This window comes from Rhinolophus ferrumequinum, chromosome 12, assembly GCF_004115265.2.
Source record: "Rhinolophus ferrumequinum isolate MPI-CBG mRhiFer1 chromosome 12, mRhiFer1_v1.p, whole genome shotgun sequence".
NCBI classification, from domain to species: Eukaryota; Metazoa; Chordata; class Mammalia; order Chiroptera; family Rhinolophidae; genus Rhinolophus; species Rhinolophus ferrumequinum.
In genome coordinates, this window is record NC_046295.1 from 64,190,185 (window position 1) to 64,216,355 (window position 26,171).

The window sequence follows — 26,171 nt, forward strand, 5'->3', positions numbered from 1 at the left end:
AAGAAGAGGGCCTCTATGTAACAGGGTAAAGAGCTGCTTGCTCATTTTGGGGGAAAATTTGATTAGTCTTGTAACCAGGCTATTGTTTAAAAAACATCGTTTTTTGTTTTTTGTGTTTTTTTAAGGTGGACCAAATTACGAATTAACATGCTTCCTGCTACAATAATTTGTGAGCCGATTTCAGAATGCTTTGTTGCCAGTTTAATTATTGGATGGGCAGCTCACCATGTATTCAGATGGGATATTATGGTATTTTTCATGTGTCATTGCCTGGCATGGTTTATATTTGACTACATTCAACTCAGGGGTGTCCAGGTATGTGGACAGGCATGAAAAGATTCACAGACATTTGGTGGAACTAAAACTTTTGAATTTATAAAAGGTTGAAGAAAATCTATCTGAGCCATTCTTCAGCTTCCCATTAAAGGTTAATATCAGATTTAAACATTCCTTTCCTTAGTGGAATGTGGACACAAAGCTCAACTTGATTTTCAACTTTCAGTTGGTTATATTATACAATCACTTTTAGTAAGACTCCAAAAAAAAAAACCGATGTTAAGCAAATCAAAAATATTCAAATTCAGAATATATAGCATAGCAGTTTTTTTAATGCTTCTTATCTACTCATAATTAACATTTCTTAACCAATATAGCATAACAATTGAATTACCTAAAGAAACAAGACTTTATGTAGTGTACTGAGAAGAGTGAATTCAAAGAATTTAACTGTGTCTGTAGTTTGACAGTAAATCTTTTTTTTTTTTTTTTTAATTCCTAGGGTGGTACACTGTGTTTTTCAAAACTTGATTATGCAGTAGCTTGGTTCATCCGTGAATCCATGACAATATACATTTTTTTGTCGGCATTGTGGGACCCTACTATAAGCTGGAGAACTGGTCGCTATAGATTACGCTGTGGAGGAACAGCAGAAGAAATCTTAGATGTATAACTACAGCTTTGTGACTGTACATAAAGGAAAAAAGAGAAGTATTATAAATTATGTTTATATAAATGCTTTTAAAGATCTACCTTCAGTAGTTTTATCATATGTATGTTTTGGTATCTGTAATTTATTTTGCATGGCACTTGCATCTGTGAAAAAAAAAAACAACACATCTGTAGTCTTGGCCAAATGGTACCCTTTATTTTGTGGAAGTAGAAAATCAAGAGAATTGGTTCTAGGAACCTAGATTTGGTTTCTGTTGTTTATTTTTTTTTAATTTACATATATATATGTATATGTGTATATGTATATATATGTGTGTGTATATATATATATATATATATATATGTATGAGCTCTGCAACAAACACTGACAGTATCCTTCAGTAGAAAAAGTTTCTTATTTGTGAGTACACTTTTAGAACATTTATAGGATGGCAGCAGCTTTGGGGGTTTAGAAAAGACTAGAAGGTAATCACTGTTCACGTCTGAAGTGAACAGTGTCACGCAGTGAACAATCCGCAGTGAGGTACTAACCGAGAAACTTTTTCATGCTTTATGCCTACCTCTTGTAGTTGTTGCAGAGCAGATATAAATTGTAATAAGGTAGTTAGGCCTTGCAAAAACAAACAGAAAAACTTTAAAAATAATAAAAGAGCTGGAGTCTAGTATTTCTATGAATCTGTGAGAGAGATTTTTTTGGTCTCACTGCAATGAACCAAAAGTGGTTGAGTTTGGTTTTTATTTGTAGCCGTGTATTGAAGGCATCTTTCTGACCAACTCGTGTTGGTTCTGTCTTGAACCATTGTTAATCACTGTGCTGGTAAACCTTTCCTTTCCTTCCCTGCTCCTCACCCGACACACCTCATCTTTCCTTAACTTTTGTTTGGGGGGTGGGGGTGGGGGTGGTTTTGTTTTAGTGTGAATGGATGTTTTGATAGTTGTGAGGAAAAATGCATTTCAGACACATTTCACACATGAGCTATTTTCTTACACAGTATGTCTTATTGTTAAAAAGAATGTAATTTCATGATACAGGTATTTAATATCTTTTTTAAGTAAGTAAATATATAGCCATCAATAATTAAATTGCAGTAGAGTATTAAGAGGGGACAGGATGAGTTTTACTCTTAAAATTAATCAGTATCAAACTAAGTCTACTGTGTGTGGTTTTTTTGTTTTGTTTTGTTTTTTTTACTATTATAGTTAGTCTAGTCTTATTTAAATTGGATTTTTGTATTCCAGTTTGTATGACAAAATAGACTAGATCAGTGCGAGCTGTAAATGCATGCTGTATTTCACTCTTCTCTGCTCCATCATGCCGCTAAACTTGCTTGTCAGGTTGTGCTTAACTTGTGGTGAACTGGACTTGTTTTTGTTTTTAAAAAAAAATAGGCAAATATGTAAGGGACAGTGCATAAGCCTTTCTTTTTTTTCGTAGTGGAATTTTTGCTTTTTCTGTAGGATTGGATGGCATGTTGTCTGTATGAATGCCTGCTGCAGGGCTGACTCTGGCAATATGGCAGCTTTAAATTCTGTTACTACAGTTTCCATGTCAAACCATATGTGTAGCATATTAGCAATAACTACATATTTATAGGAAATGAACACTTTATCACTTCACTGAGCCAATTCATTTAATTGTCTAATGACTATATACATGGTTTAAATTGTATTATATCTGTAAATGTGTATATACTATGTATACACATTAATATATAAGCTTTTCTCTGGGCCAAACTGCTTCATTCTTTTTTTTTCTCCCTGCCTTATGATGAATTTGTTTGAAGGGCATCCTCTTCGTGAATAAAGGCTTTGATGCATATTCCTTTCTATGTGAAATGGGTAGTATTGTTCCCTGAGGAAAGTTGCACAGTGAAAACCAGTCTAGTTGTGACCCACTCCGTGTTTCTGTTTTTAAATCACTGTTATACAAGTTGGATTTTGTAATTTGTTGGTTTGTTTAATGAAGTTTGGTTGATGCCATCCTATGCACTGCCGAAGTGAAATCTTGCTTATTACTTAGCTTTTTGCTGATCTCAGTATGGGCAAGGGAACAACAAAACCAAAATGGCTGGACAGACTTCTTGTGTTTTGTAAATACAAAAAAAGGACTGTTCTGTCTGTGTGTTTTATGTGGTAGTGGAGTATTTCCTTCAAGTGAAGCTTCACTTAAGCAGACAGAGTGATTCTTTGTTTAGCAAGTTTAGAGTGATAATAAAATGGTAAGAAATAATATAAATGTTGAAGAAAGTATCACAACAGAACTGTAGGATTCCCAATTTAATAAACTGTCTTTTCAAAGTGTCTAGAATATGCCATGTTTTATTATTTAAAATCATTGTCTTAAGTTTTTTGTTCAAAAAATAAAAATTTGAATACAATCAAAATATTAGCAATAATATATTTTTGTTTCCTGTCTTTTATTTTACATTTTTATAAATAATCTCAACATGTTCCACTATTTGCATCAGAATTATTAGAAGAATTCTGTCAAGTGTTAATTTTGAAATCTTCCTTTTACCTGTGCTACAGGCAGACTTATGACTTAAAGTTGGACTTTTCAGAGTTTTGCATGTTAGAATCACCTGGAGATCTTTTTTTAAAATACAGATGCCTGGGTCTTGCCCACAGAGATTCTGGTTTAATTATTCTGGGGTGGGGCCTGAGCTGTGCAGATAGAACTCAGAAGCACTGGCCCATAATAACATTTACAGAAGTCCCACTGGTCCTTTTGGCCCCTCTCTCACCTGGGCTCACAGCCTGAACTCAGCCATCTAGATCTTACAACTCCAGTGGCTAGGCAAGGCAGGTCCAAGGAGAGAAATGGAATGGCACTGTTGCTGGAGGCCTAACAGAAGACAGACTAAGCTGCACCCCATGCACTGCCAGCGCCGGCCTCCTCCCAAGCTAGAGACCCTCCTGGGCCTGTTTTACCACCAGCCTATGAGAGAAAAATATTCCTAACTAGAGAGCCAATTCCGGGGAAGGGTGGGGGGCAGAGGAGACTGTAAAGGGGGTCTCTCTGGCTGTGGCCCAGGAAACAAGCTCATTTTTCCTAGATTGTAAAGTATACTTCTAACCCCAAGGTTTAAGAAAGGATAAACAAACAGTTGAGTGTAAGTCTTAGAATTTTAGAGCTAAGCAAACTTCCAAGAGCCCTCACCCTTATTTTAGAGCAAAGAAGTCGAGACGGGCACTGTGAAAGGTATGATCACAAGAATTAGGTGGACGGGTGCAGGCAGAGCTGGGAGTGGCCCCTTTATATACTATTATCAGGTCCCAGTGTTGTGCGTTACTCCACTAGCTCATGTGGTCTAAAGTTCTGCCCACAGGAGCTTTAAAACTTGTTATATAAACCCTAAATTTTAAAAAATCCTTAAAAAAAAAAATCACCTGTATTCCAACTCTTAAAAATTGTTCTAGAGAATCGGATGCAAACCTGCAGAACAAGAATGTAAATTATTGTAAAGCTAGTGTAAGGTAAAATGCTTTACATACATCATTTAATGGAGAAAATTAGTACATGCCACGAGACAACATTTCACGTAGATGAAAATAGTTCAGACATTTCCTTTTGAAGTTGATTAGGATATATTGTTTGAATTATTCAAGTTACAGTTTGACTACATCAACTTTACTTTGTTGTAAAGAAAACAAACATTGTAAAATGGCAAACAATTATCCCTGCAGAGCTGCTAGGATATGCTTTGAATTGAGTCATTTGCCTAAACAATATTAATATCTGCCAGATAGTTTAAAATAACTACCTCCGCATTTTCTAAAAACAAAGATAACACATCTTGAACAGTTTCTTAATCAGCTAGTTTCCTAAGAATCAAAATGTGCTAAAACCCTTTGCATGGTCCCTCCCCAGTTCTGGGAGAGATCGGCAGAGGCTGTGGGTGTCTTGTGGAATGGTTTCATGCGGTTATGCTGTTTAGACTATTAGTCATCAAGACATCCATGCTAGCAGCATGGACTTGTAATTATCTAAACAGTTTAAGGATATCATTTCTTTCCAGATGTGGAAGTATCTGTACCGCCCTCCCCTGCTGCCTCCACACCTCCCAATGTCATCTTGTTTTTACTTTGTTGCTTTACACTTGTCTTCAGCTCTGAAACTTCTATCATCTCCACAGTGGGAGAAAAACATCCAGGAAACGAGGCTGCCAAACCTGGGGTCAGACTGAGCCTTTTGGTAGCTATGAGACTTGGGGCAGCTTCCTTAATCTTCTGAATCTAAGTTTGTTACAATGTGGAACAGGGATGTCATTTATATAAAGCATAGTGATGGTTGTTAGTTCCTTCCCCTTCGAAAGAAGTAGTAAAAAAAAAAAATAAATGCCACAGTTGCCTTGGAAAGAGATTGCAAGAAGGAAATGATCAAGAGTGGGGTCATGGACAGTAAAGGATAAGAAAAGCTAGTGAATTCTGAAGCAGACACACTTCCTGCAGTGTCACCAGTGTTGCTGGATCTCACTCAGTCCATTGTGAATTGTCTCAGATCACGGTAGGTGAAGCCGCAGCAGGTGAGTAATATACCTTCTTTATGAATGATCTGTCCTGTTTTACATTATGGTATATTTTGGACGAAAGAGAAAGAAAGGGGTGGGACTTCCAGGTAGAGCCAGAAATTGCTTCTGACCCTGAGAATGCCCATCTGGCTCCTGTGCCAGGAAAACATTTTAAGAATGGCTGCTCCTAGGAAGCCAGTTCACTAGAGTAGAAGGAGCAGAAGTCAGGTTATTTGGATTTAAGGGCACGTGAAGAAGAAATAAAAACTATGGGTACAGATATTTGGAGACTGCAATAGGGGTGCATTTTCCAACCAAGGTACCAGTAATCTTAGGCTAAAAAGAGCTGCTCATGTCAGAAAGAAATGACGAAGGGTTCCTGTCCATCCACATCTTCCAGTCCTGTGACTTTATCATAGCTTAATCTCCCTACGCCAGGATCAGCATCCAATATGGAACTTGGGGTTCCACAGCCCAGCCCACAGTCTGCACCTTTTTATTGTGTTCTTATTTTGGCTTATTAATGCTTTGTCTCCACATTGACCTAGAGCTTAACCTCTGACTTTGGCTTCTCTGACCCTACATTCCTTATCACTACTCAAAGCCCAGTGAAAGGTAGTCCTTCCTTTTCTCGTTTAATTCAACCTTCTGTCCCACTAGGCCACTCCCACCCCTGTGCTTCACTGTCACTAGACCATTCTTCAAGTTGAACCAAAGCTTCCTTGTTTTCCTGCTATTTTCTTGGAACTTTCTTGAAAGTTTCTGTCCTTTATCTTCGACTTTTCCAGAGCTCCGTGTACTTATGTTATCATCTGCTTCATTTTGTCAGGCATTCTACTTCCAGTCTGCAAGTTATTTCCAGCTTTTTAAGACCCCGAACTTGGTATGTCTTAGTACCATACTTAGTCAGTCATTTGTGTGCCCTTTTCTTTTTTCACCTGTCTTTTCCTTCCAGTGTCTTCACATAATAGTCACTCATTTTTTGATGGTCTGGGAGAAACTCATTAACTCTGGCTCAAATGTTGTGTAACACTTTAACTGTTCATTGTGTGAGCAATGCATTTGCTAGTTCATTTCTATCCTCTGCTTAATAAAATGATTTCTCTGCGTATGAGTGAAATACTGAATTTTTGTTTCACTTTTCTGGAATCTTCTAGTTCTGGTTTTTGTTTGTTTACTTTGAGAAGCCAATGGTTATTGGAAGGACTCAGAAGTCACCATGGTAAATCATCTCATCAACACCCTAAACCCTATTGGTTGGGTTGTTGTTTTTTATAAAGTAACACATTGCTTTTCAAATCATAAAAATAGTACATATTTACTACAGAAGACCTGAAACATAAATTAATAAAAGCACTCTGAGGTATACACCCAAGAGAATTGCAAATAGGGAACATGTCCACGCAAAAACTTGTACGTGAATGTTCATAGTATCACTCATAATAGTCAAAAAAGTGGAAACAGCCCAAATGCCTACCAACTGATGAATAAATAAAACATGACATATCCATACAATAGAATACTTCGGCCCTAAAAAAGGAGTGAAGTACTAATTCATGCCACAACACAACCTTGAAAACATGCTAAGTGAAAGAAGCCAGATCCAAAGGGCCCCATAAGTGTATGATTCCATTTGTACGAAATGTCTGGAATTGGCAAATCCGTGGAGACAGGAAGTAGATTAGTGATTGTCAGTGGCTGGAGCATATGAGGAATGGGGAGATACAAAGTTTCTGTTTGGAATGATGAAAATGTTTTGCAGGCGGATGGGTGGCTCAGTTGGTTAGAGCGCGAGCTCCGGGCAATGGGGCTGCCGGTTCGATTCCCACATGGGCCAACGAGCTGCGTCCTTTGCAACTAGAATGAAGTCAATGAGCTGCCGCTAGGCTCCTGGTGGCCAGATGGCTCCCTTGGAGCGCAGGCTCTCAACCACAAGGTTGCCAGTTCGACTCCCACAAGGGATGGTGGGCTGCGCCCCCTGCAACTAACAACGGCAACTGGACCTGGAGCTGAGCTGCACCCTCCACAACTAAGATTGAAAGGACAACTTGACTTCGAATAAGTCCGGGAACTGCACACTGTTCCCCAATAAAGTCCTGTTCCCCTTCCCCAATAAAATCTTAAAAAAAAAAAAAAAAAGAATGTTTTGCAATTAGAGAGTGCAACCTCATGAACATACTATAAACCACTGAATTTTATGGTATGTGAATTTTATGGTATGTGAATTATATCTTGATTTTTAAATAAAGGAAAAATAAAAATCACTGTTAATGTATTTCCTTCTATTGTTCTGACACATTCCTGAAATACTTTCCAGAGAGGGTGTGTGTAGCTTCTGCTCGTCACTTGGCATCATTGGTAGAACTCAGAATTGCTATTTTCTAGATCTTTCTAAATTTGACGGATGAAAATATTGTACCTCATTGTTTCAATATTTGCATTTTTGTTATGACTGGTAAGATTGAATATTTCTGTATGTATGATTTTTAGCCATTTGGAATTTCTTCCATTTCTTAATCTAAGTGAGGGTCTTAATACTTTCTTATTGCTCATTCTACATTTATTTTTAACCATATAAAACAATTTACATTACAAACAGAACACTGCTAAAATCTTTACATTTGGATAATGTTACCCCCAGGGCAAGATGAGTAGGCATGGAAATAATTGATTGGCATTTGGGCAACTAAATGTCGCACACAAGTGTCTAGATCAAAGAAGAGTTTTGCCAAATGTTATTCCCCACCCTCTTTTAGCCAAAAACCATATTCAGCTTTGAATTAATACTATTTTCAGAGTCTGTGTCTATTTATGTTTGTGACATAAAACTTACTTGGCCTTTGGGTACTGTTTTTTCAATACATTTCTGAACTTTATTTGCTAGTGTTCGATTAAATATTTTCTAGGTTTTAGAGTGAGGTTATGTTAACTCTGAAAAGTCAATTGGGCTTTTTTTTTTAAATCTATGCTATAGAAAAAAAAATCTACATAGCTAGGAATTACCTGTTCCTTGAAACTTTGAAAGGATTTATTCATAAACATTTAGGGATCTGGCACTCCAATAACATTTTCAGTTTATCTCATTGATAATAGTTCATATGTCCTACATTTCCTTAAGTCAGTTTTAGTCCTTTACACCATAGGGAAGCACATAGTTTTCATAATTCTTTACAAACGCCTTCTAGCCACATGTGCAGGAGGTTTGCAGCCCCTATGCCAGTTGAACTTGGCTGGCCTCCTGTGATCTATGAGCAGAGTTGCCGGCAAGGCTATCCCTTCCGTGGCCACCAGTATCTTCTTACTATAAAGAAGACCTGACGCTGTTACTCAAAACACTTGAAGGGCTTGATGCTACTTACCTTCAGGCTAAAGCCCAAACTTTTCTCACAGCAGGGAGGCCGTTTAGGTTAGATCTCTGCCAAGCCCTTTGGCCTCTTGTCACCACCGCCCTAACGCACTCACATAAACTCGCTCCAGTGACCTTACTGCAGTTTCCCTGACATCTGCCCTTTCCTGCTCGGTGCCTTTGTACTTGTTGCTTCCTTACCTGGTCCTCCACTTCTTCTAACACCCACCCCACCCTTAGCACTCAATGCAGATGCCAACTCCTCCGTGACTTCATCTTCCCACCGGCTGTGTACCCACGTGTCTGCCTTCACAGCCTCACCCCTCACTTCTGCCCAAGCATGTAACACTATTTTAATGGCCCCTTTAGTTCATTATTAGATTGGGAATGCCAAGGGCAGGGAGGTCAGTAACACTTGACTTGGTGTCCCAAGCACCTAGCTTAGGACCCGACTCGAAGTCCATTTTAGTGAATGAATTAATGAACAAATAAAGATAAGTGTGTCTTTATCACTAATTTTATGCCTATAGCTAATCACGTCATGGTTAGGAGTGCAGGCTGTGAAGCCAGACTGCTTAGGTGCGTTTTCCAGTATCAACACTGGCTTCCTGGACCTCTCTGTGCCTCAGTGGGTACCAATGTTATCTACTCAGCGTTGAGATGAGAATTAAAGGAGATAATGCATATGAAAAGCCACATTCTCAATAAAAGCTTTGTGTTACTATAATCAAGGTCTCCAGTGCTAGGCTGTGGTCACTAAGGGAAAATGAAAGCTTGGTTACCCTGTGGGCAAAGTCTCTCTACTTCCTTCAAACCTGAGGAAAAGAACTGATCACAGTCTGATGGAGAAGGTTGCATACTTTCTAGGAGAACTGACCCTCAGCCCTTGGTGCTTCAGAGTAAATATTCTAGCGTTCAAAGAGAAAATCAATCTGATTTACTTGAATTATTATTATAAATAGTGCTATTGTGGCCCATGTAATACTGTCCAGAATGTGAGGGCGAATAGACTGAGTGGCAAAGCCTGGCAGGCAGTTGTAAGACTCCATTGCACAGGCCTACAATCCTGTGGACAAGGAGAGTCCACAAAATCTGCAGGCTGGGAGAACCTGGAGCTCACAGCAGAACATTGAACATATACGTGGAATGAGTTGCACCCATGGCACAGGCGACATTCAAAGAATTGTGCCTGAGAGGTATATGTCTAAATATGATTCATTTAATAGACAACTGGTTCTGGATAATTCAGAGACAGTTCGCGAGGGGTTCTGTGACTCTGGGCACTGAGAACAGTTGAGTGTGGGGGGCTGAGGTCTTTCTAGAACTGGCCATCTGAAAGGGAATATTTTTCCTCATGGCTTTGTAGCTTCCATGGTTTCCAAACTGTAGTATGGATAAGAATTATTTTAATTGCCAACTGCAGTGTCCCTTTACCACGTAATGAAGCCAAGAATTCTAAACGTTTATAAGCTTTCCTAAGATTCGGATGTAGGTCCTTTCTAGTATACTTTGAGGAACATTACAGGGAAGCTATGTCACCAAGGTAAGGCATTTTACACACGTCAAGACACGTCAAGGACAGTGGAGTGGAGGTGGTGGTTTTGGGGACAGAAGGGTTGAGGCTCAGCCCTTAGGACATTGTTTTTTGATATTGTGATTTATGATAAAAAAAAAAAAGATACATTTGGTCTTCATCTGTTTCTGGCACAGAGCTCCTAAAACCCTTAGTTCCTAAGTGATGGGAGCAGTAAAAGTGTCTTCTGTTATGAGCTGACTTTTACAAAGCACCTAAGATGGGGGCTCATAGCCAGGAGAGCCAACCCCCCGACCTCTGGGACCAGAGAAGAACTGGAGGTTGAATCAACCACCCAAATGGCCAATGATTTAATCATGCCCGTGTAATGAAGCCTCCATGAAAACCCAAAAGGACAGGGTTCGGAGAGCTTCTGGGTTGGGGAACACATGGAGGTTTGGGAAGAGTGACAGGCTTGGAGAGGGCATAGAAGCTCAGGGTCCCTTTCCCCATACCTTGCCCCATGCATCTCTTCCATCCAACTGTTCCTGAGTTATATATATCCTTTTCTAATAAGCCAGTAATTTAGTAAGTTAAATGTTTCTCTAAGTTTCGAGAGCTGCTCCAGCAAACTGATTGAACCCGAGGAGAGGGTAAAAGAACCTTCAGTCTATAGCTGGTTGGTCAGAAGCACAATGACAACCTGGGCTTGGCGTTGGCATCTGAAGGGAAGAGAGGAAGGGGCCGTCTTGCTGGACTGAGCCCTTTACCGTGGGTCTGACCCCACCCCCAGGTAGATATTAGTATCAGGACTGAGTTGAATTCTTGGACACCCCGCTGGTGTGCTGAGCAATGCCTGGCGGTATGAGGGGAATCCTCCCCTCCACACGCTGGAATTTTGATCAGGAAACAAATAGTGGCCCAGTAGAAATGTAACCACCGCAGGTTGCAACAACACACAGGAATGTGCAAAGCAGGCCCCACGGAACAGCAGATGTTGACTGGCAAATGAGAGGTCTGATAACAGGGGAAATGGAGGCAGAGGAAAACTTGTTGGAAAGTTCTTCAATTTTTTTTTCTTAGAACAGGTTTCAATTTTTTTTTTTTACTTAGAAACTGCAATTTTTACCTTTATCACCAGGGAACTGGAACTTCAGTTTTTCACTTTGTTTTCATGGGTTAGCCCAAAGGGGAGCTGGGGGAATGTGTGGAAGTGCACCACTGCTGACTAATCAGATTGAACCAAAACTGCCAAGTGAATGTAGGAAGTAGTCTCTGTCCTCAGAGTCCCTACTGAGTTGTGCCGGCAGTGCTGCACTGCCCATCCTTAGGGAATTCTGGGAAAATGACAACCTGTATTGTCACCTCAGATCTCAGCCCCTCCCATCTAGGACAACTCAACCACCACATAAAGACCCCAGACACAAGGATGAGGGTCCAAATCTGGTTGCCTTACCTCCTTATTGTGACCATCTTTGGGGAAACACGATTCTACTGATGCCAGAAGCACAAGAAAGAAGGTTTAGCTTTCTGGCCTCTGACAGCAGAGACCCCACCGCCAAAAGCCTCCACAGAAATGTCCCTGCTTCTTGTCCCAGTTACTGCTGGCCCACAGTAGTGGCAGTGAGTCCATCTCTACTGGAGGGATTTCAACAGCTGACTTGCCAAATTACTAGGCAAAGGAGATTACAAACAACGGGGACAAGATATTTTCAGGAAAGAGACCAAACTGAATGGCCAGAAGTGGTGGGTAAGTTGAGGCAGGATTAATGGGAGACACAGAAGAGAAATTCAATTAAAACACAATGATGGGCCGGCCCGATGGCTCAGGCGGTTAGAGCTCCGTGCTCCTAACTCCGGAGGCTGCCGGTTCGATTCCCACATGGGCCAGTGGGCTCTCAACCACAAGGTTGCCAGTTCAACTCCTCGAGTCCCTCAAGGGATGGTGGGCTGCGCCCCCTGCAACTAGCAACTAGCAACGGCAACTGGACCTGGAGCTGAGCTGCGCCCCCCACAACTAAGATTGAAAGGACAACAACTTGACTTGGAAAAAAGGCCTGAAAGTACACACTGTTCCCCAACAAAGTCCTGTTCCCCTTCCCCAATAAAAAAAGAAAAAAAATTATATAAAAACATAATGAGAGGGAAAACATGATGAGAACTTTTAAGAAGATAGAATTAAAGCATAAAGAATGAAATTATGGAACTAAAAATCATGACTTCTAAATTTAGAAATTCAATGCAGAAATGAACGAGAATGGCTACTTCTGAAAACCAAATTAGTGTTTGGGGATGTGAGGGATGTCCCCATAACCCAGAGAGAAATACAACATACTACATATGAAGAAAAATGCACAGATACAAGACATAGAGGACCAATTAGGTGGAGACTTAACAATCCAATAATAGAAATTCCAGAAGGAAAAAGGAGGAGACAGAAGAAAACTAAAGAAAGACGATGATTTTAATATGAAGGACTCCCTAGTCCCTGGTGAGTATAATGAAAAGACACCCACACAAAGACTGTCCTGGTGAAATTTCTGGTCTTCAAGGATAAATTTAAAGCTCAACTGCCAGAAAGAACAACTTATGGACAAAGGAAAGAAAGTGAAGCTCTCAATGGACTATTAGCAATACTGGAAGCTCTTGGGAGATAAAGGAATGATATTTATAGGCTATGGGGGTGGGGGGAAATGGATTTTCATTATCTCAAAATCTTATCCAGTCAAAACATTATGATATGAGGGCAAAAAGAAGACATTTTTGGACATGTGGGGCCTCAGAAAGTATACCACCCATGTACTCCATCTATCTGAAGAAATTAGTTAAGGAAATACTCAGTAAAATAACCCCAAACCAAAATCTCTGTGTTAGGTACGGCTGGAGGAATGAGTCACGGGAGACCAAGATTGGTCTATTAGAATATTTGGCGCGTTTGAGCTGCAGAAGGTCAGGCTAGAGCCGATGGAAAAGATCATTACCTCTCCGAGAAAGAGGGGTATGGAGTTTTATAGGAGGGGGTAAGCGAAGCTGTTTCCCCTCAATGCTTCAGGGGGTTTTCATTGACAAAAGGGTTTCAGGGCCTGACCAAGCCCTCCAGCTCCACACCCTGGCCCCAGATCGCTGTCCAGACCTCCCAAGCCCATCCAGGCCCCGCTACTCACAGACCCCTAGGAGATAAAGCAAGACAGGATCAAGACAAGATGGCTTTTAAGATAAGGTTTCTGCTCCTGGCCTAAATATGGCTTAACGCTTTTCTTGGGAGAGACAAAGAATACAAGAAAACTGATGAATAATTTACCTTGTATTTATTAGACAGAATCTAAATGGATCATGCTAGCATGACGTGGAATAAGAACAAATTTTGAATCAGGTAAGACTTATTATAGGGGAATTTCAATAGCCTTGGCTAGTTATCTCAAACCTAGGAGTAGAGATGTGACAGAAAATGGGGAAGTAAACGTAGTTTCAAGCTTTCTTGAGGTTTGGGGGTCGAGAAGGAGGGGCTGCAATGTCATTACACAGTGCACAACAAACAACTTAAAATTGCTTCTTAGACCTGAAATGTCCTTTGTCTGTTTTTCCACCGAGGTTTTCTTACTGGCACTAGTACCCCTTCTCTCTCTCTGTTTTCTGTCTCAATTCAACCTAGTTGTCTCTCCTTTCTTTGCTTTCTCAATTCCTCATCCTTTTCCGGTTCTTACCCATTGGTAAGAACCTCTTTACACAGGACAAATTAACCAGATTGCAAATTTAGCTCCAGGCACACTCATGCAAATCCAAACCCGGTCATGATGTTCCGCTGAACAAAAGGACCGATTTCTCCCGTAGTAACCCAAAAGACAAGCAGAAAGCTTGTAACTGTAGTCTTTCCTTGTACAGAATCCACCGTCATTAGAAGGCTGTGCACTTTGAAAGAATATTTCTCCCCCTCTGTTACAGAGTCCTGGAAGAAGTTCACGGGCATTGGGAAGCTGTAGGCTTGAGAATAAGGGTAGGGATAAAGGTAGGGACACAGATGAAGGTGGAGAGGATGACCAGAGCATACTGAGCCTTGAAACCCTGGATAAAGAATTTAGGCTTTATCCTGAAGGCAGTGGGGAGCCATTGAAGGTTTTGTGTTAGAAAGATTTCTCTGGCTGCTAAGTGGAGACAAAGCAGTGTGTAGAGATACACACCTTGAAGGCAGAGAAACCAACAGAAAGCTGTTGCTCTAATTCTAGAGAGGAATTCTGTTTATTTGTGGAACCATCCCCACCCCTATGACGTACGTGTGGCTGGAAACTTTCTTCTTTTTTTCCCTTTGTGCAGGTCGGATGGGAAGGTGGCACTTACAAACTGCTCACTTTCTACAGTCAGAATCTTTCCTTGTTCCAGACCAACTCTAAGTCTGCCTTTATGACGGTCTGATCTCCCAAAATCCCAGGAGGTTGACACCCAAGAAAAATCCACGTCAGAATCAGAGCTGAATTCATCTGACTTCCTACCTTTACCTGACCTCTCCAGGACGTCACTCCACTTTGTTCCTGAATGGGATTGGCTCTCAGTGCTACTGTCGTTACCTCTCTGTTCCAGTCTCCTGTTCACTTTGAATATTAGGTAGCAGCAAAGAAAGCCAAGCTGGTCATCATATCCAAGAGTGAACAGTCTGCAGCATGTTAAAGTAAAACCTTGTTGAATTCACAGCTTCATCATGTCTATTGCAAAAGTTATGACATCGACCAGAAAGAAGTAGGTCGGGGCTGGCCCAGTGGCTCAGGCTCGTAATACCAGCATGGGCCAAATACCAGCATGGGCCAGGGAGCTGTGTCCTACACAACTAGATTGAGAAACAACGGCTTGAACTGGAGGGGGTGGGGGAGGCGGAAGAAAGGAGGGGGAGAAAGAAGTAGGTCTCCAAGAATTGTTTTGGGGGAGGATTTACGTGATTCAGAGTATCTCAAATGTCACTGAGCCTTCTGCCAGCACAAGCAGTTACTCTTCTTCCTCTTCTACTGGGGAGACCACAGTGATTTTGTAGGGGTTCAGAATGAGTCACCCCAAGATGTGCCTCTGTGATATGTGGATTGTTTTCAGCTAAAGGCAACCTAGACCCTGCAGGCTCGAGAGAAACTTGTGCCCAACTACCTAGAAGAATTTGAATTGGGGGCTTGCCCATAATAAGAGATAATCACAGATAACCTTTTATGACCTATCTATAGGGCAGAACAAACTTCTAATTACTGAATATCTGCTCTTCTTATCGTCCTGCAATGACCTTCCTCCCCTCTGAAGCCCCAAGGTGATCCTTAGCTCAGAATGTTATATATACCTTATTTCTCCTTTCCGTCTTTGAATCTCTCATGTATGTGGGATCTCTGACTCTCTCATACATGCAGCGTTTCCATATATATGTATGTAATTAAATTTGGTCATTCTGTCTTGCTAATCTGTCTCACATCTATTTGATTATTAGACCAGCTGAAAGAACCTCGAGGATAGAGGAAAGTTTCTTTCTCTCCCACAATCTTCTGTAAGGAGTTTCCTTGTAAGAGGAAGCCAATTCTCTTCATGCCTCCTTCTTATCATCTCTGATTGTCTCCAAACTTATTATAACCAGAATTATATCCTAGCATATTCACAGGGGACCCAAACTAGGAAACAGACTTCAAAAGACTTTTAAGTCTTTGCTGATCTTTATTAGCAAATCCCTGGAGAATGTGTATGAGATTAAGGGCTTCACCAAGGAGAGAAGGTCACAAATAAAGATTAGGCTACATTTTTCAGTATAATATATATTTTTTTAGTGTAATGTTTTTTCCAGAGATTTTGGATGAAAATGCCAGCTCCAATATCTGGGAACGAGTCTAACTGTTTTTCTCAATTGGCTGACTGGAAACTGACTCAAAGATGAACCACCAAATTAAGCAAAGAAGTCAGAAATTCTTGGGTATAATGGAGAGGAAGGAATAGAAAGACTTAGCAAGACAGGGATTTTGGAGTGGATTTATTATATGTGAGTCAGCCCCAATAAAGATTTAGAATATACTCATTTCACCAAACCATTGAGAAATACATTGGTTCAGGGAGAGCCAGTCTTTATAAAGCACAGGTGGACCAAGCATGTGATGAGGGTGATGGGGTGGGGGTGGGGCACTGGAGCAAGGCCAAGCATCACACTTAACCGTCAGAGGCACGGAATCTGTAAGTATGGTAACTGGCAAAGGTAGTACAGTGGTAATCTGAATGGTCTGACTTTGATGGTAGCTAATTAATTAATCAGAAGATCCGGAAGTGAAAGCCTACCACAAGGATTTACTTGATTTATGGAACAACAACAACAAAAAAAACACCCACGTCTGGTGGAAAGACAACTTCCTTGAACCACTACAACAGAAAATCCCATTTCCTCACTCAGTTCCCAGGCCTTATTTATTTCCAAACTCTGAGCTCCTTAAATGAATGAAGGGTGCAGACCCCTGATGAAAGATTCTGTGATAACGTGACAGATTTATACTGTGCCTCTTCCTCCTTGTTTTCTCCAAAGAGACAGCTATTTATCAGGGTAAATGTACACTTAAGGAAAAGAAAAACCCAAACCTTTGCTTTGAAATAATGGGAAACTAGAGTGTCACTATGGATTACTGGTCCGTGGCAGCCTATGGGGATCACATTATATAAATGCTTTAATTCTAAGCAGCCTCATGTGGGCCCTATGTGACTCCAAACCAATCTTGTGGTTGAGTGTATAGCTAAACTAGATAAATTCAGCAATTGGCATAGTTTCCAAATTTGCTTCCTAGCCTCTGGCATGACAGCTATTAAGGTAAGAAAAGCAAATTAAGCCTTCAAGCTGTACTGCTCAATAAAAATATAATGTGAGCCACTTATCTAGTTTTAAATTTTCTAGTGGTCATATTTTATAAAGGTAAAAAAGAAACAGTTGAATTAATTTTAATAGTATTTTTATTTAATCCAATATATCCAAAATATCATCTCAACATGTAATCAATACACAACTTTTTTGGCGGGGGGTTAACTGTGGTTTTTTTTCCAGGACCCATCAGCTCCAAGTCAAGTCGTTATGCTTCAGTCTGGTTGTGGAGGGCGCAGCTCAGCTCCAAGTCCAGTCACCATTTTCAATCTAGTTGCAGGGGGCCCAGCCCACCATCACACACAGGAATCGAACCAGCAACTCTGTTGTCAAGAGCATGCACTCTAACCAACTAAGCCATCCGACCACTGCCTCAATACACAACTTATTAATATATTTATTTTTGTTCTAAGTCTTCAAAATATGGTGCGTATTCTATACTTACAAAACATCTTATCATGGATTAACCACATCTCAAGTGCTCTGTAGCCACATGTGGACGGCATAGCGTCCCTTCCCTCCCATAAGAGTAAGCCAAAAGCAACGCCGCATTCCTGGAAGATTCTCAGAAATGAGTGCGCAATCAAAAAAGAGTTGAAAGTTGTAGGAGTATGGTTCTTTTCATATCCTTTTTTTAAACATACCTATTTTGCCTATGCAGCTGTCAGATCTCAAAGAAATAAAGAGGATTATTATAGGCTTAATTAGGTAGTAACTCAAATTCTCTCTGCTGTTCCAGATGTGGTTTCTTTACTGTAGCAAATCAGCACAGTCCCTAACATCTGGTATGCAACTGTGGATGTGGTAACTGTTTTTGTCCATTCAAATAAGGAGAAAGCATTAGTTGCAATTGGCTTTCACCTGGCAGGCAGAGCTGTCCAGCTTCACTGTCTTGCTTTGGCTTTACGTCAACTCTGCCTCTGAGCCACGATGCTTGACTTTTTCCCTATTCCACAGATACGATGTTGGCCCATTATGTTGATGACATCACACTAATAGGACTTGGAGGCCAGGATGTAGCAGGTGCTTTAGATACCTTGGGTGACATACATACGTGCCTAAAGTGAGAGATGTATCCCATGAAAATACAGGAGCTGCTCCCACATTAAAGTATCAATCCCTTATAAAGCCTGAGGAGTTAAATATCACCCTCACAGGAAGAGGGAGGTGCAACTTCTACCATCAAGAAAGAAGCACATTGGTTGGCAGACCTCTCTAGATTTGGGAGACACTATATATATCACATTTAAGCATGCTGTTTTGACCCTATTACTGCATGACCTAAAATGCTTCCCGGATTGAGCAGGATGGATAGCAAGAAAAAAATTAAATGGTGGGTAGAGGCATCCTTCTCTATCAGATATAAATCTAATGACCCACTTAGGAAAATGTTGATGCTTATTTCCACAGTTATGAATTCTAGTAGTTTAGAAGGACAGTTTCCACCAGGGAGACAAAAATGATGACACTGAAATAAAAGCTGAGACAGTTACTTGGCCATTTGGGGCTCCTCATATCACTTGAAAAACAGGCAAAAGGGGATTATGGTGTTGACCGGAATGTTGTATCCCGATTAGCAAAAAGAAATAGGGTTGCTGTTACCCAACGGAGGCAGGAAGGAAATATATCTGAAGCCCAGGATGTGCCTTATACCTCTTAAGGCAACAACAACAACAAAAAACAACCCATCAGTTTTTCCTCCTGTATCTTTCTCCTTTTACATTCACAACACTTCTGGCACCAGACATGTGAAAGTTTCCCCCCACCAAGCAATCCTCTGAAATACCAGCTAGGTGTCCTTCAATTTAACTCAACTCAATTCTGACACTATCTACCAGGAGATAGTGTCAGATCCCACAGGATCTGGGTTCAGTCCTACAAGACTGATCCCATCCCACTTCAGATGCCAGTCGCAAGCCCAGGTTGTTACCTGTGATTCCAACCGATCAATATAAATTTGAAGTTCCCACAACCCCTACCTCGGGTTTGATTAATTTGCTAGAGTGGCTCACAGAACTCAGGGAAACACATTACTTACATTTACCTGTTTCTTAAAGGATATGATAAAGGACACAGTTGAACAGCCAGATGAAGAGATACATAGGTTAAGTGTGGGAAGGTCTCAAGCTCAGGAACTTCTGTCCCAGTTGAGTTGGGGTGAGTCACCTTCTTGGTACGTGGATGTATTCACCAACTGGGAAGTTCTCCAAATCTCGTACTGTTGGGATTGTATGGAGGCTTCCTTATGTCGACGTGATCAATTATTAGCTCCATTTCCAGGCCCTCACTCTTCTCTGGAGAACAGGGGTGGGGCTGAAAATTCCAAGCTTCTAATCATGGCTTAGTCTTTTTGGTGACCAGCCCCTGTGCAGGAGCCATCCAGGAGCCCACCCAGAGTCATCTCATTAGAACAAAAGATATTTTTCGTGCTCTTGTCACTTAGGAATTTACAAGGATTTTAGGAGCTCTGTGTCAGGAACCGGAGTGGCGGGGATATATATATATATATATATATATATACACACACACACATATATATATATATGTATATATATATATACACATATATATATATATTTTACAATGTCCCTGTACTTTTTTTGTTCAGTAATGTTTTAAATAAAAAGTATGCATAGAATCACCCAGCCAATATGCTAACTGAGAGCAAGGAGCACAGAGTGAATGGTGGAGGAAGAAAACATATAAATGCCAGCTGTGACCATTTAATCAATTGTGGGCAAAAAGGCAATAATATGTATTTCTTTCCTTGCTGTGTCATAACTAATTCCCCTTTTCCCTCTTTTCTATTCCCTTAGAAATGTATATGGAGGTTTGTGGTCAGGGCGGTTTATCTTTACAATATGATGCATAGATTACAGATTATAAAGACAGAATCCAGATGGAACTGGAGAAAGAATGTACATCATTCAGAAATCCTGGACTTAAAGCTGAATGCCCTAACTGATGAGACCTTGAGTTGTCTCCTTTTTGGACAGAGGATAAGCCTGTTTTCATTTAGGGGATAATTGCATTATCCCAAGTAGGAAAGTTGCTACTGGTAAGCCTAAGTACACAAGAAGGCTGTATGTTAATGTTGACCATACTCTCACATTTTCCATCAGCCCAGCAATTTTCAAGTACCCTTACTGTGTGTGGGGACAGAGTCCCACAGAGCAGTTTCCAGGCTCTTGGCCTCACGTGGAAAGCTGCTGGCTCGGGTAGTAGATGGCCATCAGCTGTGACTAGTTGGCCATCAGCTATAACCTGTTAGCCACTAGCAGTGGCTAAGCTAACAAGCGCGGATTGCAGCTAGCAAGGGGTTGGTTGGTTGATTGGATGGATGGTTGGTTGGCAAAGAAGCGGACGGCGGATTGCGGATCATGTTGATCCTACTTCCTGTGTCTTGCCCAGCTGCCAGCGAGAGTGGGGTGCAGGAAGACTCCTTGTTCCCCAACAAGGAATTGGGGGATGTTTGCCAGTGGATGTTTGCTTTTGTGTCTTGACCAGCCTCCATCGAGAATATAGTGGTATGACTCCCCTGTCTATGGCTCCGTTGTTGTTCCTTTTTGGCCTCACCATATCCTGCATTCTTATGTGGGGAGGGAGCGGGAGCTGAGACCCTGCATGACAGTATGTTTCAGGAATTTACCACCTGATAAGTCTCACCCCCCCACACCACACACACACAGACACATGCACACGCACACTCATACCTGACCCTTAAGGTAAAAGCCTAGCTTTCCTGTCAGTTGTGGTATAACCATGTAATACAGACTCCGTCAATAAGGCTTATCCATGGAGACACTGATTTCAGAGTGAGCAATATCAGGAAGCAGGACTGTATGTATATATATATTTTTCTGTGAATAGGTGTGGGGACAGAGCCAGGAGTGCAGTTTCCAGGCTCTCAGCCTCACATGGAAAGGTGCTGGCTCAGGTAGTAAATGGCCATCAACTGTGATTGCATGGCCATCAGCTGTGGCTAGTTGGCCGTCAGCTGTAACCAGTGAGCCATTGGCCACTAATATAACTGCAGTGGCTACGCTAGCAGAAAAAAGGGAGCTAGCAAGAAGATGGTGGTTGAGCTAGCAAGAGCGGATTGCAGCTTTCAAGTGAGACTGGTACAGGAAGACCCCTTGTTGGGGTGCTGGCGGATGTTTGCTTCCTGTGTCTCCAACCCAGCGGCCAGCAAGAATATAGTGGTATGACTCCCCTATCTATGGCTCCGTGGCTTTTCCTTTTTGGCCTCACCATGTCCTGCATTACTATGTGGGGAGTGGGAGCTGAGACCCCGCAGGCCGCCTGACACCCTGCATGACAATAGGGTAGAAGTATCTGGCTTTCAGAGCCCTCAAGACCGAGTTCTGGGTGAAGGATGACACAGATGCCGGCAGGAATAGCAGTTTCAATAACACTGAATTTCTGACAGAAGTGGCAGCAGGGGAAAATCACAGATTTGGTTGGTGCTCAGAGGAAATGACTAAGGTGTTTATCTCATAAAGCCTGTTTTGTGGCATGGCGTCAGGCCCCTCCGGTTTTGTCAATTAGTCTGCAAACTACCCAGTATCCAGAGACAGTTTCTGTTGCTTGCACCTGGTGATTCTGACCAATCTATATGGGTACTACCACCTGAAAGGGTTGAAGGGTACATGAAAAGAAGGAAAGGAAGGCAAGTCTAGAAAGTGTGATTTTGGAACTAGTGCAGGTTTCTGAGCAGGGAACTGATATAATCGTAACAGTGCTTCAGGAAAATGAAACATTAAGGAGGGACTTGAGACAAGTTCCAACTAAGGCCACGGCAAGGCTAATGAAATAAATCATTATACTAATCTAGGTGGACGCTGAGGCTTGGACTAGAGCAGGGGTCTAGCTCACGGATAGTAGATGTGGGTAACAGTCTCATTTCCGGTTTAACTGTTGGCAAGGAACTCACATGGCTTTCTAATCCCAATTTTTAATCTAATAAAAGTCACTAATCATTTTTATGGTATTTGAAAGAATTATACAACTCAAATCTGTCAAGATGTCACATGACAGTTGTCTTCTTGGCGTGGATTCAAGTTTGATTTTGACATTCCCAGAACTTCCTTTGTTGCGAGGTCCTCAAAAATTGCACTTCTGCAAATCATGTTTCTATAAGACACATTTCTGAAGAGCAGATTCTTAGTGTTTAATGGAAAAGGAGAGAAATAACATTTAACTATCTTATCATGTGCCACATCCCTGAGCCTCTTTATTCCTCATGAGGTTGGAAGGATTATATTCCTTTTACAGATGATGAGAGCAGACAGGGATTCTCGTAAGTGAAGTCCCCACACTTTTCAGCATTCCCACCTGCTAGACTAATTTAGCCCCTGTTAGCCTGGCTGAGGCCCCAGTTCTCCTTTTGCTCCTATCAAGGGGCTCACAGAAAACTTAGCCATGCTATGGTCATGGAGAAAACTACTGTGTCTTTTTGACTTCCAGCCTAGAACCACTGGGACCTAATAGGAAAAGCGAAGACAGGTGGGGAGGTGAGAAGAGCAGTATGCTCCCGTGGGGACAGAGCCAGGAGTGCAGTTTCCAGGCTCTCAGCCTCATGTGGAAAGGTGCTGGCTCAGGTAGTACATGGCCATAAACTGTGATTTGATGGCCATCAGCTGTGGCTAGTTGGCTGTCAGCTGTAACCATTGAGCCATTGGCCACTAATATAACTGCCGTGGCTACGCTAGCAGAAAATGGGGGCTAGCAAGAAGATGCTGGCTGAGCTAGCAAGTGGCAGAGTGAGGGTTGCGGATCGCATGGCTCCTGTTCCCTGTTTCTCCAATCTAGCCGCCAGCAAGACTATAGTGGTGTGACTCCCCTACCTATGGCTCCGTGGGTGTTCCTTTTTGGCCTCACCATATCCTGTGTTCTTATGTGGGGAGCGGCACCAGAGACTCTGCCTGCCGCCCTGCATGACAGCTCATTCTCAGTGGGGTTGATGACGAGCACTCCCATCTGTAGAGTTCACAAACATGGTGCCCACTTGTTTTCTCATTGAATGAAGTCTTCACAAGTTTCTCAGAGGTAGGTATCATTAGGCCCATTTTAAAGATGGAGACACTGAGACTCAGAGGTCGACTCATCTGTATATAGTTACGCAACTATTAGTAGTAACCAACAGAGCTGAGGTCTGAGTTCAAATCCCCTGATCCAAAACTACTAGATTGTGCACTGCATTGAGCCACGGAGGAAAATGAAAGATGGTGCATTTTTCTGGATAGAGTCGTGGGCCTGGGACTCCTTGGTAGGAAGCCAGTATCCCTGCAGGGTGACTCCCTCTGGTTTCTTTGGGACCTTTAAGGCAAATCACCCTAGCCTGTACTCAAAGCCGGTGTGGTGTGCTTTCTCAAGGATACAGGCCCAGGAATGGCAATATATTAGGTAATGAGATGATGCTAACTAACCATACTCCTCCCTCTTAAGCCAACTTTCAAAGTGATAGAAATATAATCATAGGAGTTAAACAAACAAAGATCAAAATACAAGCTTTGTGGCTAATAAAAGAGACCATATAACTAGACCTCCCCGGACTTCCTACGATTTATCACCCAAATTGTAGTCCTCCCTCTCTGAGGGGCAGAACATGTCCTGGTAAGTTCACTGCATGGAGGAACAGAGAGCCTGAGTTTGCAGAGAGTAGGCTGATCCAAAAAAGAATTTTCCTATCCTCACTATTCCAGTTAGTCACTCTCCCACCCTTGGGGGGAAATGCGTGAAAGATAGAGGGGTAGAATGTGTCTGCCTATACTTTCTCCTCCATGACAGTATAAAGAAAGGGGAGCAAGCATTCCCCTCTCTCAATACTGTGCCTCCCACATGGCAACATCCTGAGTCTATCAATGACCAACGGTTGATGCAATAATGTAATCCATTCTGATGAGGAAAGAGAGACAATAGCCTTTGTTGTCTTGGCTAGAATAGTAGGTAAATGTTGCAATCATATAGAAGGCAGGACTAGTAGCCTGGAATAGCAGATGAGTTACTGGGTTCTAGCAGAATCATCAAATTAGATTGTCAGAGCTGTAAAGAGATCAGGTACAACAAATGCCTGTACACCTGACAGGCATATTTGTCAAGGTCACATAGGAAGTTGTGGAGTTGGGATTTGAACCCAGATAGTCTGGTTATTCTGAAGAATTCTAATGACCTCAGTCTCAAACTCATGACCCTCTTCTAAGACTTCCTCACTTTAGGTCCCATGCAGACACCTTTCACCCCTCTAACCTGGCCATAATTGAACGGACATCTGATGCAAGGATAGCCAGTCCATACATGTAAACCCAGCAGTAGGGACGCCAGTGACTAAGGAAACCGATCAGATTCTGTCCTTTGAAGATTTTTGCATATGGGACATTGGAAATTGAGCAATTGATAGGAGGAGCAAATGACAGAGAACAGGCAGTAAAAAGACATGAGCTGAAGCTATGAGTGAGCAGAGTGTGAGGTTAGGTGGAGAGTAAAGAGTATTTTATAGGTAGAGATGTGGACAGTGGAAGAAAAGATGGAGGATCTGATCCAAATGTCGGCGATGCTCTAGAGTAGCCATCAGCCCCTCCTACTGCTAAGGGATGGATAGAGATCACCCAATTGCCAAGCCCACGTTGGATCCTGTAGTATCTTCCAATTACCGAGCTATGTTCTAGTCCCTGGGGAGGCTAGCTCTTGAGCTGTTTGTTTATATGTTTTCCTGAGACTTGGTTGTATGGCAAGATATCACTGTTCCTTAAAACTAGTAGCTTCATGAACCACCAAAAATCAGGGTAATCTGAATTAGCTTCTTTGTACCTTACAACCCACAGAGACAAACATGCTAGCTTTTCCACTGATGAACAAACATGTAAATTCGTATTAAAATTTTTGATCCAATAGCCTCCCTGCCCAGTAATAAGACCTGAGATCTTTTTATTTTATTTTATTTAAGATTTTGTGGGGGAAGGGAAACAGGACTTTATTGGGGAACAGTGTGTATTTCCAGGACTTTTTATTGGGGAACAGTCGTTTTTCCCAGGACTCATCAGCTCCATCCAAGTCAATTTGTTGTCCTTTCAATCTTAGTTGTGGAGGGTGCAGCTCAGCTCCAGGTCCAGTCGCTGTTGTTAGTTGCAGGGGGCGCAGCCCACCATCCCTTGCGGGAGTCGATCCAGCAACCTTGCGGTTGAGAGGATGCGCTCCAACCAACTGAGCCATCTGGCCAGCCAGGAGCTCAGCAGCAGCTCATTGACTTCATTCTAGTTGAGGAGGGCGCAGCTCGCTGGCCCATGTGGGAATCGAACCGGCAGCCCCGTTGCCCAGAGCTCACACTGTAACCAGTTGAGCCACCCATCCGCCCCAGACCTGAGATATTTTTAATTAGCCCAGAACTCACTATGGTCATTTCCTCCATCCCAAATAATCAGTAATGCAGCTTTGGAAACCTGTCTGTATTGCCTGAACAATTCCTTTCTTTTCTGGTACTCTAAGCGGGGGCTTCTTGGGCATCCATGTCTAGTGTCTGTCCTAAAGTCTGATAATGGCAGGAGCAGTCAGGATGAGTAGGTGCCCAGAGCATAACTCCCTATTCACAGGAAGTGGAGCAGCTGGGTGGAAATGTTCTCGTTTGCATTTTGTGGAGGCAGGTAGATGGGGAGAGACCGGGAATGCAGCTGATTACCTACGAACTATAATCTCCAGCTTCACTTTGATTTGCCCCGACCTGCTGCTGCTCTACTTCCTCACCCTCTTCACCCCTTTTTTGCTCTCTGCCACTCTTTACTTCTTTCCCCTGCCCCTTTCTCCTTCTTTCTCCTCTCCCCTTCTTTCTACAGGAGCCTGGGGTGGTATGAGTAAACCCCAAGGAAGCATCTGTAGAATCCAAGTCTCCCTCTCCCTAAAAAACTTGGGTGACAAAAGCATGGATTTTTTTTTTTTCACAGTTAAGTGCAAACTTAATTTTCTTTTCTCACCTATAAAACTGGCAAAGTTTAAAAGCCCATCTTA

The 26,171-nt window shown here is 41.9% G+C and overlaps 1 protein-coding gene across 1 annotated transcript in view; it reads left to right on the forward strand.

The window, feature by feature from the left end:
* UGCG (UDP-glucose ceramide glucosyltransferase) overlaps nucleotides 1-3,326 on the forward strand; it is a 33,801-nt gene extending 30,475 nt beyond the window's left edge. The window contains exons 8-9 of the mRNA XM_033123391.1: nucleotides 126-315; nucleotides 779-3,326. Of these exons, the coding sequence (XP_032979282.1) occupies nucleotides 126-315; nucleotides 779-949 (361 nt within the window). The 3' untranslated portion in view covers nucleotides 950-3,326. The remainder of the gene's footprint in view (nucleotides 1-125; nucleotides 316-778) is intronic.
* The last annotated feature ends 22,845 nt before the right edge of the window (nucleotides 3,327-26,171 follow it).